Raw genomic sequence first — 18,795 nt, forward strand, 5'->3', positions numbered from 1 at the left:
GTAAGACGATGTGGAAATGTAAAACAATGCAGATCTTCTCCATGCACATTTTGATATTAAGCTCTTGCTGACATTATTTTCCAGTTGGTAGAACGAGTGGTCCTGTGGTGAACATCAATATCATGGCATTTTTTTTGTAACTGAGCTTGGGTTTTTCCCTCTCTGAAATCTAATAGGAGAGCAGTGACAAAACCAGCAACACGTTACTACAATAAACTTACCCAACAGCATCAGGAAAGGCCAAAAATGTAATCATTTTTTGGTTTGTAAGTGTTAATCCATGGTCTTTGCCCCAAAGCGTTACGTAATTTAAGACACCGTCTTTAGATGTTCTTATTTACTTCAAGCATATTTGAAAAAGCAATTTCAAGTTGTAGCCCTGTTAAGCAAGCACTTTTTCTTGCAGTATCTGACATGTCTTTCTGATTCATTCAAATTAGTACTTATCCCAGTTCCAAGGCAAGTCATTAGGCTGAAAAAAAAAATCACACTGCGGACAACGGGCGGAGTTTGATTTTGTGCAATCCCAGCAACAATCCAGAAAGCCAGAAGAACCCACCTCATTCATTTGAGGGACACATATCACATTTTACAAGGGGTGGGGGGAGCGCACGCAGATAACTGGCTACCGTTCCTATAAGGAACAACTGTTCACCCCAGGGAGTGATGATTGATCTAAATGTTGGAAGGTCAGACGGTCTAGCAGTTCTACTGGGCAGCACTGGCAATGACTGGGACTGCATTTCGAAGAACAGGACACCATGGTAGGATGCTGTCTTCTCAACCAAGTAAATGGAACCTGGGGACACCAGGGCCAGTCAGGATAGGAGAGTGACAAGAACAGGCAGTGCCACTGCTGCACAGACCAGGCAGGGAATTTGTGTGGACCAAATGGGATGGCCCAACCACCCGGAGAGGTTTCCAGATTTCACCTGGCAGTCTCCCCATACAACAGAGGAACTACTCCGCACTGATGAACTGGGCAGCAGATGTAAAATGCTTTACAACACAGTCCTGATCAAAAGTTAAGCTCATAATGTCTCAGATAGAATGTCTTAAGTCATCTGACTGGAACTCTTTCAGTATTTATCATCATTCTGATATGTCAATAGAATGAATATTTTTTCTCAAAAAATAATGCATTAACACTAAAACAACCTTTGCCCCCTAAAAATCAGTTCCAATAGATATATGCAGTATTCTAAGTTAGATGCATTTTCACTGCAGTGAGTGATTATAGGGCTCTGCCCTGAAAAAGGTAAGTTGATCATTACATTGATTAGAATTGTGCAAGCATTCAAATGATTACCGTCATTTTCAACTGAAGAAAAAGGGAAAGCACAACTACATATTCAAAACAGAAGAAGAAAAAAAAAGCTTGAGAACTCCAGTGTCATTAAAAAGTGATTTAAATGATTTGAATATTTCTTTCCCATATAAAGCTCTTGAACTTGTTTGATTGATAGAACACCTGGAACAGTTTAGGAAAAAAAATTTTGGTTTATCAGTTTCCCTTTCAGATTCCATTTTCTTTTAACATTTTCCAATATCTGCTGTCATAAGTTATCGGTTATGAATGCTTGGCTGAATTTCAAAAACATCAAAAATCACTTCCTTAGCAAATGAATGTGACTACATTTTGACTGATAATTGAAGAGATAAGTCAATGGATTATTTGTCTTTGATGTTGAATAAGTGCTTGTTTGGTTTTATAACAGCACTGCCACTTCAGGGTATTGTTTCTTTGTAAATGGTCTCTATGAATGAGGATGTTTTTCTTCCAGCATGAAGAATGTCAGAATGACAATGTCTATTTGAAAGATATCCTGGGTTTGTCATACTGGAGAGTGAGTGGGCAGCAATGGAAAACAATGGAACGTATGGAGAAGCATGGTGTTGAGGTTCAATAATTTCATATGAAATGGAAGGGAGAGGGTGTGTTTGAAGACCTGGCATTCACTATTACACCTGGCTTAATGTCCCACTGAATGGAAGTGGCACATTAGCCATTTGACCACCTCTATCATCCTTTGAGCCTGCTATAAACAGCATTGGGCCTGAATCCACACCCACTGGATTACCAGAGTGAACATGTTGAAGGTAGAGGAATTTTTAAAAGAGATGTGTCTGCTAAGTTAGGAAGTTTCTCAGTTCAACGTCCCTACCTCTTCCACAAAAATTCCTTCCTACACCTGCCAAGTGCTAACACAGTCAGCAATTAAACAATAAAAACTCCCAGAAAATAGTTTTTCAGAACAAAACTAAAAGAGGAGGAAGGTCAAAGCACTGAGTCTACAACTAGCACATTATCCATGTATTGGTTACATACCAACTCAACCCCAATGTGACAAGTCTTCCAGCAAATGCTCATAACATAGGATATAATTTTCTAATCTTTAAGTAAATATCTTGATAAGATAAATATTGCACCTTAAACATACAGATCCTATGATTCAAACTGATTAATTTGTGCGCTTGACTGAGCGAAAGCCACCGGCAATGGGGGGGGGGGGTGGCGGGTGATAAATCATTCATGCACAGTTTTCAGTCCATGCCTCCACCTGGAATTAGCACTATTAAAATGTAGAAGTCATGTTGCTTGCCTTAGTAGCAATGATGGATTCCAGGAGGAAGTTTCAAGAAGCAGAAATGAGATGGGGTAATTGGTGATAGAATCCCAGTCATAATGACTCTGGAGTCAGGAAAGAGATCCAGATCCTGACGCAATAAGAATACAACAAAACATTTACTTTTTATAAAACCTTAGCTTATTTGGGTGACGGCATTAGCTGCTGAAAAGTTTAGAGCACGGTTCCCCAGATTGCTCCATGCAGCATATACAATTGTTCCAGACATTCTAACATATCACCCGCTGCAGGATTAAATTACACACGCGAGGGTCCCAATAGCTGCTTTAGGTGACTATCCGCTGCCTCGAAAAATTAGGCACAGTATATTGAGCAGTGTACTGAATGCAAGGACCATTCTGCTGCTAAATATATTGCTATAATCAACCCAATCAGAATGTTATTGCACATCTCTGGAGCAGGTGGATCAGAGATAGGGACAGTACCACAATGCCACAAGAGCCCCTATAAGAATTATACTAAAGCTCAGTGTATATGACTTAATCCCATTCTTCAATTAATTTGTCTTCTGGGCCAGTTTGCAGATGGGAGAGGAAAGGTCATAAAGTTATGTCGGAACATTCAGACTAGCTATCTATACTGAACTCCAATGATTTTTCGGTCGATGTACAGTGCAAGGTTAGGTTCCAGTTGAGGCCTTTAAGTAGCCAATGAATGCACACTTGGTATTTGATCAAATTAATAGCTGATTTTTTCATAACTTGCTGTCACGACTGGTACATGATAAGACAAAGGATGGAAGCTCTGACGTCGTATAATATGAAATGTGTCAAGATTACATGAAGGCAGCAACTACTTTGTGTTTGCCAATAAAAGGCATCAAAAAATTACAGGGAGATTAACTGTCATGAGACATTTCACAATGACAAAAGGTGCTAGGTAAGTGGTAACCCACAAAGTGTGTACATGCCTGAGATCACAAACACAACAATAACTGTTTGCATCATGTGGCAAAACAGTTACTATTACAGTACATTCACCAGCATAATATTCTTGCCCTTAAATTGATTAAATGAACTCCAAGTGAGGATTTTAATATGGAGTAGGGTAGACAGCATCTATGGTAATTCTGTAGAGATAGAATACCAGAGGCTATTCAAAAATATATTACCTTTTCACCAGGTGTAACTGAGATTCTCCAAACGCAATGGGTGTATGAAGGGTACCCATTAGGAAATCCTGGGGATGAGAAATTACCAGTTGACTCTTGAAGAGTTTCACCACAGGCTGTAAGAAAATAAAAAGATTACTTAAGATAGTTTTAGTTAACTGTTAAGTTCAGTTCCAACTGCTAAACTAAAATACGGATTTCAAACAAGATCTTGAACCATATTTAATAACATTAAAATCTGACATTTTATGGTCAGGTTCTTTTGTACAGTATAAAGACAGCAGTACTAGTTTCAACCATATTGGCCTCGAAGCTCCTACTGTGAAGATATTCTTAAGTTCAACCCCTATTCTGTATTGGTAGTTGACAGCGTATGGGGTCAAAGGGTTAAAACTACTCTCATTAGCAGCTCAGAATGACTACATGTTGCTCTGAGGGGAATTATAATACTGAAATTGAACTAAAGGAAATGGATAAAATATTTATTTTCATTCCCTGTGGGGAGCACAGGGACAACTTTGTTTTGGTAATTAATCCCAAGGGAATCAATTACCTTTCTTTTCTTCCTGGAGCCTTCACTCAGTCCAGAATGAGGTCTATGCTTTCACTCAGAAAACACAGATCATGCTGGGCCTGAAACAGGTGCTATGGACAGAACTCTTGGGCAGCCTGACAATATCCTCAAACATAGCTGATTACTTTTGAATAAGGGAAAAAAAACCCATCTATAAAACAAAAATAAAATCAAAACCACCGCAAAATTGTTATCAGCAAGAAAGCAAAACTTGATATTCTCAATAGATAGAATTATTTAAGTAGCAATGTATTGAAAGTACTAATCTAAAGCACAAAATACTGTGCAATAATAGATAGTTATCTGTGCAGTCATAGTTTGAGCTGTCAATTATTTCACTGGCTAATGGGAGATGGATTAATTCTACTGTACCACTGGGTTTGATTAGTATTAATCATATAAGTTGCTGCCATCACAGCAGTAAACTTACTTTGGTGACCTTCAATCTACATTAATTTTACCTCATGAACTATTTACAACCTTCCATATTTCTAAAGTGATTTTGAATGGTTTCCACATAAGATTAGCATTTTTATCACAGCATGATGAATAACAATGTTTTTCAGACATCATCTGTTTGTCAGTAGGAAACATGGCATTGTTAAAGCCTTGGAGAATGTAACTAAGCACAAATTAAAGATGACAAGTGATACCAAATATAGTAAACAGTAAACATACAATGCAGCTGCAAACAGTCAGTAATGCGCTTAGATTCAACTGGGACAACTTTACTTGCTTAGATGCTAAAACAGTCAACTCTTTGAATGCTTGGCCATACAACAAAAATGTAACAAACTTAAAAAGAATTCATGGTACACCATTCAGAAAAGGTCAGCAGTGCAGTTTGCCTTGCTCTCATGAGTCACGTTTAATTTAATAATAAAACAGATTGACCAAAGTTATAACAATGCAGAGTGAGGTTGTGGCGATTATAACTAACATAAGTCACCTGAATTTTCCTATTAAAAGTACTCAAAGTGCTTTTCAATGGAATCAGTACAGCTGATAAGGATTCAGTATACTTTCTTCCATTGGCTGCATTCAACGTCAAAAACCTACTAAAAAGTGTGAACCGACAGGACTTAAATTTCAGATGATATGAAGGTAAAAATGGGAGGTAGGCATCCACTTAATTTTACACTGTTGCCTAAAATATCAGTTTGCTAATACCATCCAGCCCCTCCACCAGCACCTTCACAGATAGATTTCTCTCCACTTCCACGATACTTTAGAAGGGCTATCAGTAGTAGATACCTGAAAAATGAAATCCACAGGTTTGATAATGCCCAATTATGAAAGCCCAACTGAAATTTTCCAGTCAGCCTGTGAAGGCCAGAATTTTGGTGTCAGCCTACTGTTACACTAGCAGAGTTCAAGGCCCTTTCATCTACTTGATCCCAGGTGCCGCTATACACCACAATATTCCACCTCCTCAATGGGGGCTGGCAGCTCTAGCCAATATTTTATTTCAATGTTTTTAAAGCCGCTGGGAAGATACCTCCAGCTCATTGTCTCTTATCTGCAATGGCTGGTTGCAGTTCCTTCCATGCTGGAGAGCCTTCTAGATATTTGTTAATCTGCCTGTTCAGACAAGTTACAATGTCTGGGGGCAGGTCGGATGTGAACCCAGATCTTCTGGCCTAGAGTTAGCGATACCACCACTGTGCCACAGCGCTCTCTTAAAGCCATCTATTATCCTCCTGCTTCAAGAGTTCACTCAAAATCCTTCATTTAATACTGAACATTTCACTTGACTATTAATTGGTTAAGTCAAGTAAAATCACTGCTAAGTGATTGAACCTGATTCGACCCTGGAATTGGGGTCATTGAAGAGACCCTTATGGTACCGTGGTAATATCCTTACCTCTGGACCCAGAAGCCCAGGTTCAAGTCCCACGTGCTGCAGATGTGTCATAAAATGTCTGAACAGGTTGATTAGAAAACATCTTGGGGGTTATGAACCAAAACTCTACCCTCAATTTGCTACTTTGCTGAGGGAGTCAGTCATAGTGAAGTAATTGTTCAGTGCATGCAAGTGAAGACAGAAAAATAACTGCATAACTTATCATACCATACAAGTCAAGCAAGTACAGAATAATTTAATGTGAGACAAGAGACTGGGTGTTAAAAAGATTGTCTGAGATGACAGAATTTAAACATTCCTCTGATAATTACACCACCAGGTTCGTCTGTGTCAGTCACACTTCACTGCACCCAATCTGTCTTCATCTACACACCAATAGTAAAAACAGCCTCTCTGACACAAAACCATTTATATGGCAGCAACAAAGCATATGATTGATCCTCTGGCCTATTTTGTAGTACATATTAATCCATTCTTCCCTACAAGTTACTACAACCAGCCAATGATCTGATTTTAAACAATCACTCATTCAAAACGCTGTTTACTGACACAAGAAGGGAAAACTGATAATTTTGTTGAGGACTTAAAACCTTAAATCTGCAATTTGCTAAGGGTAGTTTGCATTGAGCTCCCTTAACTCAGCACGTGAGCTTACGTTGAGAGATATTTCAGTCATGCAACCCTGTACAGATGGCTGATTTTTCCCATCTATAGTGAAAATGGTTTTTTTTGGAAAACTGCTTTTCACCTTTTTAAGTGATACAACTTAGCTCTTGGTCAACTGTCCCTGGTAACGGTGCAGCCAGAGAGGCAGAAGAGCTGGCTATTGCTCTACTCGTTTTATTTTCTTGTGTGTAGACTTCTACGCATTGTCTGTGCACGGCAGCGACTTCCAGAACTGGAAGTCAACACTGACCAGATCTGAAAAATGTGTTGCTGGAAAAGCGCAGCAGGTCAGGCAGCATCCAAGGAGCACGAGAATCGACGTTTCGTGCATAAGCCCTTCTTCAGGAATGAGGACAGTGTGCCAAGCAGGCTAAGATAAAAGGTAGGGAGGAGGGACTTGGGGGAGGGGTGTTGTGAATGCAATAGGTGGAAGGAGGTTAAGGTGAGGCTGATAGGCCGGAGTGGGGGTGGGGCGGAGAGGTCGGGAAGAAGATTGCAGGTCAAGAAGGCGGTGCTGAGTCCGAGGGTTGGTGACTGAGATAAAGGTGGGGGGGAGGTGGAGGGAAAAATGAGGAAGCTGGAGAAATCTGCATTCATCCCGTGTGGTTGGAGGGTTCCTAGGCAGAAGATGAAGCACTCTTCCTCCAGGCGTCGTGTTGCCATGGTCTGGCAATAGAGGAGGCCAAGGACCTGCATGTCCTTGGCAGAGTGGGAGGGGGAGTTAAAGTGTTCAGCCAAAGGGCAGTTGGGTCGGTTGGTACGGGTGTCCCAGAGGTGTTCCCTGAAACGTTCCGCAAGTAGGCGGCCTGTCTCCCCAGTGTAGAGGAGACCACATCGGGTGCAGTAAATGATGTGCGTGGAGGTGCAGGTAAATTTGTGACGGATATGGAAGGATCCCTTGGAGCCTTGGAGGGAAGTGAGGGGGGAGGTGTGGGCGCAAGTTTTGCATTTCTTGCGGTTGCAGGGGAAGGTGCCGGGAGTGGAGGTTGGGTTGGTGGGGGTGTTGACCTGACGAGGGAGTCGCGGAGGGAGTGGTCTTTCTGGAACCCTGATAGGGGAGTGGAGGGGGGGGGGGAAATATATCCTTGGTGGTGGGGTCTGTTTGGAGGTGGCGGAAATGACGAAGGATGATACAATGTATCTGGAGGTTGGTGGGGTGGTAGGTGAGGACCAGTGGGGTTTTGTCCTGGTGGTGATTGGAGGGGCGGGATTCGCCTGATCGCCATGTATGGACAATTGAAGCAGTGCTGTGGGCACACAGCCATGCAGCTAAGAGGAAATATTGGTGTTAGACACTGTTGGACCTTCTGCCTTCCATACCTCTGGCACCCTTCAGCTGCTTACTACGTCAAATGCTGCAGGCTCGGATCCTGCCCCTTGCACTGTGGAGTGTGATGCCAGTAAAGCCAGCCACTCACTGCTTCAGAGGCAGCAATGGCAGGCATTGGAGGGGACAATGGCAGTCCTTATTAACAGATCACTTTTCCAACTTACGTTTCCAACACAATCTAACTCAACCACTGCTCACACAAATATCACATGGCTCATGGACGACAACTCAAATTATCACAACAGCATGACCAATTATCCTCTGTGCTACGAACCCTCCTACCCTCTACACTTCCTACTCAATTGAGACACCTCATTTCCCTCCTCGATCAGCACTAACCACTCTGGTAGTGAACAGTTAGCAGTTGCAAGGTGCCAATGTCAATGAATGAGGGGTGCATGCGGCTGGAGCCCTTGGATCATGCTCCCAGATTTTAACTGGACCTGAGCAACATGGAGGCTGTTTCCAGCCAGTAGGAAGCTGATGTCACCAGTATCTACTGTATTCCATATTGAGATTTCTCGACGTCTTGCTTGTTTGACATTTTTGTAAAATAAGAAGCAAAATATGAATGAGGTATGTTGGGCCATTAATAAGGCAATTAACAAAGCAAAAAATGTCATAGTTGGTATCTTGCTGCTCAGCAAAAAGATGCATCAAGTTGCTCCTGATGTTGAGATCAACCTTGCTGGACTTTTCATCTGATTCTGCTACAAATCCCTCTGTTGCTGGAGTTACTCAGACCCCTATAATAGTTCGTTCTTTAGCTGCAGATATCCTCAAACGTCAGACATCCTAGACACTAATGACTATATTGCTCTTAAGTATGGAGATCACCAAGACTAAACACAACATGCAGAAAACATGCTTTGGTCTGGCCTGCATACATCATTCCACATTTCTGTCCACCTTAAGAGTGAGAGTACAGAATCAGCCATGATTCCACATCTTTCAGCAGGGAAAGAGTCTTTCTATTTATCAGCATTTCGAGGGACAGCTCTGCCATTAAACACTGGGAGACATATAATGAGCAGTTCCTCTCATTGCACATTCGTTTTCTAACAATTGCGGTGCAAATTTCTCACAGGTTCAATGCTGTGAGAATGCATTTCAGGGCAACTTAGCAACCACAAACACTCTGAAACATTGAAGGGTGACTAACAATGGAAACATCATACGGAGATTCCTCAGGATCTGTCTCAACCAACTATCTGTCATTAGAGGCTTAACTGCCTTAAGAGTCACTGGCCTTATCCTCATTAGCAGGCTGGCGCACATACTCACTGACAACTTTGTTCTTAATTGTCATTAAAAGATTGTGTGTGTAGATATTTTAAACAAGGATTGTCCAAAGATAGCACATAGATAAGGAGACATTTATTCATCAACACCAAAGATCAAAGGCTGCAAAATAATGTCTTTTGGAACAAACAGGGGTGATTGGTCATATTACCATCAGAATCTTAAACAATTAGTCCAAACTCAGCTCATTCATCCTTGTAGTGGGTATATTGCTAAACTGGAAGTACCTAATGGGTTCTTTAAAGTCTGATCAAAACAATTAAAGACACGTGAGCTTCAATATATTGCTAATTTATTGGCTTAATCTAATTAATATATACATAATCTATTAGGCAAATTTATTAGTTTAAACTACTTTATATATATATGCAAACTAATGAGTATCACTGCCTTGTCATCATACTGGGGACTTTGAATGGCAGGCACTTATATATATGGACTTTATGTCAGATTCAATGGCACTGATCTCACAAACCTGGGGGAAATTCCAAAAAGTGAGACAAAATTTAATGAGTGAGAAGAAGTCTCTGATATTAATATAGAATGTCTACAGTGTGAAAGCAGACCATTCAGTCCACACCAAGCCTCCAAAAAAAAAGAGCATCCCACCCAGACCAACCACATCCATGTCACTCTTTATTTCCCATGGCTATCTCACATAATGTGCAGATCTCTGGATACTACGGGCAACTTAGCCTGGCCAATCCGCCTAACCTGCATTTCTTTGGTCTGTGGGAGGAAACCAGAGCACCCAGAGGAAACCCACACAGACACGGGGAGAATGTGCAACCTCCACACAATCGCCCGAGGCTGGAATTGAACCCGGTCCCTGGCGCTATGAGGTAGCAGTGCTAACCACTGCGCCATCATGCTGTCACAAGCTATTTTGGTTACATGCTGTATCACCATTTTGTAGTACTTTCATTGCTTTTCCAGACACTCCATTGTGCAGAAAAGAAGTTGAAACAACCCCAGATAGGTCTGTGTTAATTACTTAAAAGAATGGTTCCCACAGACAATCAAGATCACGCAGTTACTTCCCAGCCAAATCAGGCAGTTTTTATATACACAGAGCCTATTTTTAACTTTTATGCAATTGTTTACTGCCATTACAGTGGACTTCAATCTGATTCTCTCCGATCTCTCAAGCTCTATGGTGTATTTCTCAGTCGTACTCTTTGATGGTTCTCCAAGTCAACTTTCTCATCCTCAGCCTCACTTTCATATTCAAAGGTTTGCTGTCATTTCCTCATTTCATCTACATCCAGCTGCCTAAGCTATCAGCCTCTCATCATCACAGAGGGTGGAAATGAAGGGTGTCCTTGGAGGAAAATAATATCAGTGAAATACCCTCTGTGTTTATGGTTGGGAAATGCCACAAAGGTCCTGAGTTGCTCTTTGAAGCAACTCATGGCAGGTGTGACCTGGATACCTAGTGTTACAGAATTGCCATCCAGTCCTTCTGAGCACATTTTCCTCTTATTCATCATATGGTTTAGAAATGTTGAGGCATGACATTCTTAATTGTTGCTTGCGTGATCTTTCAGAGACAAAAAAGCCCCACAGATATTGGAACCCAAAGTGGTCAGGCAAGAGGCTGGAAGAACACAACAAGCCAGGCTGCATCAGGAGTTGAAGTAGTCAACGTTTCGGGTGTAACCCTTCTTCAGGACTGAAGAAGGGTTACACATATACCGTTGACTTTTCCACTTCCTGATGCTGCCTGGCTTGCTGTGTTCTTCCAGCCTCCTGCCTGATCTTTCAGACAGCTGAAGAAAATGACAGTGAGGCCTGTAGATATAGAGTGTCTTCATTCTCCTGGCCACCAGCTGGATCCTCATTCACTACTTTCCCACATACAGGCTGTGCGGCAATCGCTAGTGGTTGCTATTCTTGTGGAACTGGGTTTCAAAATTATAGTCATTGTCTCCTTCTATATTGTCTTCTGAGCTGTGTCAAGGCCACAATGAATCCAGTGACTGTGATCTCCATTTGTTAAGTGTCTTGTTTTCATTCGTTGCTTCGCTGATATAACAGGGTTAATGTGTACAATGAATGACCTAGCTGTAAAATGCAAATTGGGTGACATTACTGAATCAGTGGAGGCACGATTACTGAATTTGCCCAGGGCAGGACCTTCAATCTCAAGAGTTTTACTCCATCCAAAAGTTAAAAAGCTAACTGACCCACCCACTCACTTTCATGCCATTTCACCCATTGAGTACTTTTTGCAACCTTGGTGTTTGATCCAACAGGACAAAAGATCCATTTCAGCATGACTGTCCATTATGCAAGAATGGTCTCTAAACTTCATGTTGACTAAGTGTTGCTGTCCTGGTCACCCAGATGAAGTCTTGACAGATGTAAATTTCAACTGTAGTTATTCACATAACTAGTAACATTCCCACTTTACTTCCGAAGTTCATGATTTTGGAAGCTCCCATGCTACTGTTAACATCATCTGACATCCACAAAGCCAAAATTACTGCAAGCTCATTGAGCGTCTCATTAGAATCCCTACAGTGTGGAAGCAGGGCATTCAGCCCATCAAGTCCACACTGTCCCTCTGAAGAACATCCCACCCAGACTCACCCCCCCAATCTCAAACCTGTAACCCATGGATAATCCACCTAACCTTCACATCCCTGGACATTTGGCCATGCTAAAAAACCCATCCACCTAACCTGCACATCTTTGGATTGTGGGAGGAAACCCACATAGACACAGGAAGACTGTCTGTGTGGAGTTTACACAGTCGCCCAAGGGTGAAATTGAACCTATGTTTATCATTGAAGCCTCAGAGCACTAGGGACAATGATAAACACTGAGCCAAAGTGCCACCCTACCTGCTGCTCCTCACCTTTTGGAATTCCAGCCCAAAACAATTCCCCATGAGGTTCCACACTATTTACGATGTGTGGAATGCTTGCTTTGTAAACCACTTGGCACATTCTGTCAGATGGACATTGATGTTGATGCATGACAATGCCTTACAGCAACTTGTCCCCCGCCTCATCGGACTGATAAATTAAGTGTTCAGTGCTCCCCACCTGAGGCTACCTGCCTCTTCCTCTGAATTAAAAAGCAATGTAAGCCACAGAGGTTGGCAGCGTGCAACCAATCAGTAAGGACCGAATATGCTAAGGAACCAATGTGGTCCACACAAATGCTGGCAGCCTGTAAGTTAGAGATAGCAATACTGAGCTTGAGCTAAGAAACTGATGTTAAGTATATAGAGGTTGACAGCCTCCAAGTAAGTAGTAAAGTAAGCGAACATTTTAAAAAAAAAGAGAGGAAGCTGTGAGCCATAAGTTGCATATGATTACAAAAGGTATCTTGCAGATGCATGAAATGCATGTTCATCCCTATCAACAATCAGGAGGCAAGCCTGAGCCAGCAACTACCTGTTCCAATTTCCCTGTCAGGAAGATGCATCGTCTCATTTCTTCAAGGACCAAAATATAGAAAATGAGAGAAAAATAAAGCAAGTTGGGGTTTTAAAAAGATGCAAATACATGCAAAAAAGATAGTCACTGGCAAAATTCTAAAGTCAATATTTATGGCTTGATATGAACCTTAGAAATTTTTTTCACAATATATAAATATTGAGTTTTTTGCTCCCATTCTATTTTACCACCATTCTTGTTATTACACCACACCAAGGAAGGGAAAATTCCACCCATAGTCTAGTATTCAGTTTGATGTCATAACATTAAACGGCTTCGTTTTTCTAACTTATGAAATTTGTGTATTTGCACTGTAGGTGAAAACAATGAAATGGAAAAAGTTGCTCATTTTGAGGATGCTTTACTGTTTAATGAGTAAACATACAGATTAGCTCACAGTACTCTTTCGCTTCTACTAAAAGCCCGACAGAGTTGGCCATCAAAAGTCTTAAAATTCTGACAGAGTTATCATGTAGGTCTATACATCAGGACTTTTACAATGATCTGACACACAACATCAGTTTTAGGTCTGTTGTGCCATTATCCAGAGTTCAGATCAATTTGCACACACTTTATTTTAAATGTTGGCTATTTTGAATGAACTGTTCACTTTTATTCTGCCTACCAATTCAGGCATGTTGTTCTGACTCAAAGTGGTACATTCACTGGCATTCATAATACCTTGCTGTTCAGCGTAGACAGTGGGAAAAAAAATGAAAATTGACAGTTACCCTCATCCCTATCCTTTCTGACAAGGTAAATTGTATTTAGGGTTAATGGACAGAAAACAGGAACATGGTTCAGTAGTAAGTTGAGCAATGAAGCTGAACTAGTGGTATCTGTAACATTGCAGCTTGATAATATGTCTTTGAATGTTAAAATCATGTCCCCATTTCTGTCTTGTGGTTTGGTATATTAAAAAAATTAGAATAGAAATAAGCCCCAAAATTCTTAGTTCAAAATAGGAGAGTTTTGACACTAGCAGAAATAAAGTTGCTGGATTTCAATTGGACTTTCTACCCAATTTAGCAGCAAATGGATTGCAAATAATTAACTCGCAACTTCAAAATATTTCTGAAATTATTCAAGGTTGATCAATAAATCAAACTTCATAACATTAATAACTAACTTTTTATTTCCAGAGTACAATTCATTAATTGTTCAAGAATATGCAGTTAAACAGGTATTTGGGATTTTTATGACTTGCCTTTGCCTGGCAGGGAAATGGATTGAAACACAACCAATTGGAAATTGTCAGCAATTTACAATCTCTGCCAACTGGAAGTGAATACATTCCTCTGATATATTTTTAGGTAGGCATTGACTAATTAGCCAAGATTAAAATATGAGACAATAAGAGTTTGTCTGTCTCCTTGTACATCAAGACCTGGATGACATTCAGGTTTGGGATGATAAGTGGCAAGTAGCATATGCAGCACATAGATGCCAGGCACTACGTCTAAGACAAGACCCATCTGCCTGTGACTTTCAATGGAACTACCATCACTGACTCCTCCACTATCAACATCCTATTACCACTGACCAGAAACTGAATTTGATGAAAACATGTAAAGAGGATGACTACAGGAGTAAATCAGGTGAAAGTTTCCAACTAACTCATCACCTGAGTGCCAAACTCTGTCTGCTGTCTACAAGTCAGGACTGTGATGGAATATTCTCCATTTATCAGAATGAATGCAGCTCCAGCAATATGCAGAAAACATGACACCATCCAAGGCAAAGCAGATCAGGAGTCAATACACTATTTTCTACATTAACTGCCTACACTAACAGTAGTGTTTGTAACTGTACTGCATCAACTCACTAAACCACCCATAGATAACAATGTTCAAACCTGATAACTCTACCACCTAGAAAAACAAGGGTAGCAGATGTATGGGAACACCACAACCTGCCAGTTTCCTGCCAAACCCTACATCATCCAGACATCGAACTATTTCACTATTCCTTCCTGTTGCTGCATTTAATCCTTATACTCATTTTCCAACAACACTTCAGATGCACATACACAACATATACTGCAGCAGTTCAAAATGGCAGTCTCTCAAGGGTAACTCAGAGATGGAGAATAAATGTCAGTCTTGCCAATAATGCCCACATCCCTCGTGCCAATATGTTAATGCGAACGGATATCATGGATGAGGGGAACTGGTTTTATATTTTTCAATGGATTTTCAGAAATATTCAATGATTGTTAAGCTAAGTTGTTACAGAATTTAAGGCAAAAAGAACAGCAATGGATGGATAATGCATTTAGTAACAGAAAACAGAGGAACCCAAGTGCATGGCGAGGTAAATATTGTTCTTTTACGACTATGTCTAGGTTTGATTTGAGCCAGAGTGATGGGTAAATTAAACTCTAATTGTGCATGGGTGTCCAGAATAAACGTGCACAAATATTAACCAACATGGGCTTAAGGATGGTCAGTATAGAAATTGAAAGAAATAAATCTCAGAGGCACATTTGGGAAAACTGTCTATTACTGGAAAGAAATAAAACAGATTCTAACATATGAAAAGAATTTGTGGATGAAATAAATGCTATTTAAAAATGAGATGAGGAGAAACTTCTTCACCCAGAGAGTGGTGGCTGTGTGGAATGCTCTGCCCCAGAGGGCAGTGGAGGCCCAGTCTCTGGATTAATTAAAGAAAGAGTTGGATAGAGCTCTCAAGGATAGTGGAATCAAGGGTTATGGAGATAAGGCAGGAACAGGATACTGATTAGGAATGATCAGCCATGATCATATTGAATGGCGGTGCAGGGTCGAAGGGCTGAATGGCCAGCTCCTGCACCTACTGTCTATTCACTAGCCATAGTTCAGGAATTTTCACTCAGATTATAAATGATATACTTCAAGAAATCAATACTGAGACTTTTTAAAAATATATTGTAAATTTAATAAAGTTGACATGCACCTGTCTACAAAATATTCCTCCAATTTCATGACTGACTCACTTCTGAACTTTCTTCTTTCCATGTACATAACTATAATGAAAACTACCTGTGTAAACATGCTGCACTTAATTGCACGAAATTAAATGCTGGTGTGGCATTTACATGTCTCACTTTTGGAATTCCCACTTACTCAGCTTGCGCTGCAGAGACATTTCTGTGGCCAAATCAACTCTTATATGCTAATTTTATCTCCCATAAGAGCATGATAGTAGGCTGGCTGGCCTACGCAAGTTGTATTTTTAACGGATTACAATGGTTGGGTCTCATTAACATGTCCCTTATCCAATGAGAAAGGTTTGCAACATTAAGCAGCTTGCTGCTGAATCCAGGTAAGTGGACAATGCATAAACGCAGGTGGATTGCAGCAGCTTGAGTGGAGAATCACAATTGAATGAGCAGAACCAGGGAGTGCATTCCTATCACTACAGACCCTTGGGAAAATACAACTTAACTTAAAAGAAATTTAGAGTCTCTCAGTGCAGCCCAGATGTTTTGTCCTAACATGGAAGCAACTTTTGCTCTCCACTTAGGTAAAAATTGCTTCAAATCCTGATTATATAATCACACATCATTCTGCACATTAAAAAGAAAAACCCAACTAATTTCTTTGGTCCGCCGTCCTCCTCATTGGAATTTTAAAATTAGAGTTGGTCAGATTGGGACAAATAGCAAATGACTAAGACCCTCACCACACCACATCCTCGTATCTATTCGCAGATGGAGAAAAGTTAAAAGTTCCCTAATTTTTCAAGTTATCCTGAATGGTATTATTTAGTGAAGAGAATTTTTACCTACCCCTTACCAACTGATGTACTTGTAATTTGTGGGTATTGGGATCTTAAAATAGAATGGACAACAATCTCATTATCTTCTTGTCCATCCCTGAGCTATCACCGAGATTACAGTGGCTGGATAAAGGGTAAGATGACAGAAATCTTAACCACTCTTAGATGTATTAATGCTTTTAACTGGCCAATACTTGGCTGAACAAAAGAAGCTATGGTGTATGTTTAGCCTTCAGCAAGGTATAGGCAACATTTATGTTATCCCTCATAAGAAGCTGCATATAAAGATGGTGATAATAAAAAGTCTATGAGTCATTTATTATAAGAATACAGAGGAGCCTCAATTATCCGAATATCAATTATCCAGATATCGGATTATCTGAAGGGCATCTCAAGGTCCCGATAGAAACATTATGTCAAAGAACTGTTTCGACCCTGATCACGTCTTTTGTTTACAAGTTCAATGATTAAAAACGAACTCTGCTCACTGAAATGCTGCTGAGAACAGTCCTGGACAATCCAGACACCAACTCTAAATAACTGACCTCCCGCCCTCTCTCCCTCTCCCTGGAGTTCTACACAGGGGTGTACCCTAAACCCCCCTTTCCCAGATAATTTCTCCAACATTGTCCCGTACAGGGCAGAAGCGGAACTTGTCAAAAGGTTGCAGTAAAAAGTTGTCTGCGTGCGTGCGCGCGCAATTTGGAGACTTACCCATAGAGGCAGTAGCAGTCTTACAGTCTGGCTGCCCCGGCGGGTGGGTGGGGGAGGGGTGTTGGGTCGTCTGGCAGGTGGGGGTTGCGGACTGTGAGTGGGTGGGGGCGGGGGTGGGAACGGATGGAGTTTGGGGGGGGGGGGGGGGGAGCGCAGACTGGGTTGTGGGGGCAGGGCTCAGGTGTGTTGTGCTACTGCCTAGTCTCCTGAACGGGGAGCAGACTTTACAGAAAAGTCCGAGCCCCAGAGAAAATTAATTAACTGAATAATCAATTAATCAAACAAAATAGTGCCTGCCCATCTTGTTCGGATAATCAAGGTTCCTCTGTGATTAGGTACAAACATTATAGATTACATTAGAACCCCCACAGTGTGGAAACAGGCCCTTCAGCCCAACAAGTCCACACTGACCCTCTGAAGAGAAACCCACCCTGACCCATTCCTGCAACCTATATTTACCCCTGACTAATACATCTAACAATATGGGCAATTTAGAATGGCCAAATCACCTAAACTGCACATCTTTTGGATTGTGGAGGTAACTAGAGCACCTGTAGGAAACCAACGCAGACACAGGGAGAATGTGCAAACTCCACACAGACAGTCACCTGAAGCAGGAATTGAACCTGGGTCCCCGGTGCTGTGAGGCAGCAGTGCTAACCACTGAGCTACCGTGCCGCTACAGTGTTCACAGCTATGTCAGTACATTTGCTAACATTAATGTATTGAGATATACTGAGTTCCAGGTTTCCAGTAGTGGGTTATGCTTCAAGTGATCCCTGAGATAAGATGAATGATATGATCTTTATACCCTCAGGTCGTATGCTAGGCTCAAATGTTACCTTTAAGCTGCACTGCTGCATGTGCACACAGCTGCTGCCAAGTTCCCACACAGCAACCAGCATCTGCACGCCAATTGCAGTGTTGAGTTCTAAAAGTCACTGCTGAGCACAGACTTCAGAGACATATGTAGCCGGAAAGAAAATTATCGGGAACACTGGCTAGGATATTGGTGATAGTATCATGAACATTAACCTTAAAGCTATATTGACTGAGAGACAAAACACAACAGCTAGCCCACTATTTCAGGACCTCAGGCTAAAAGGTTGTGCCCTATGTCCATCAGGGACAGCCCTCTCCCCAAAACAAAGTTACATCTGCTCTGCACTTCCCATTCTCTCTCCAGAACCCCCTTCAACCTCCCTCCCCTTTAGACTACCCAATCCCTCCCTGAACAAAAACAACCGGTCTTTTCCTAGCACTTCCTCTATGCCTAGCAGTGGCTACCACTGTCAGCCAATCAGATAGGGCAGCAGCTCTTAAGAGTAGGACTTCCTTTTCTTGAGAGGCTAAGGTCCAGGCCTAGCGTATTATTGCT

At 41.3% G+C, this 18,795-nt stretch overlaps 1 protein-coding gene across 4 annotated transcripts in view; it reads right to left on the bottom strand.

The window, feature by feature from the left end:
* The window catches only part of LOC140480468 (tolloid-like protein 1), a 339,587-nt gene that overhangs the window by 102,577 nt on the left and 218,215 nt on the right, over positions 1-18,795 (bottom strand). For all 4 annotated transcript variants that reach the window (XM_072575408.1, XM_072575486.1, XM_072575570.1 and 1 more), the window contains one exon: positions 3,760-3,875. In XM_072575408.1, the coding sequence (XP_072431509.1) occupies positions 3,760-3,875 (116 nt within the window). The remainder of the gene's footprint in view (positions 1-3,759; positions 3,876-18,795) is intronic.

The sequence above is a fragment of the Chiloscyllium punctatum genome, chromosome 1, assembly GCF_047496795.1.
Source record: "Chiloscyllium punctatum isolate Juve2018m chromosome 1, sChiPun1.3, whole genome shotgun sequence".
NCBI classification, from domain to species: domain Eukaryota; kingdom Metazoa; phylum Chordata; class Chondrichthyes; order Orectolobiformes; family Hemiscylliidae; genus Chiloscyllium; species Chiloscyllium punctatum.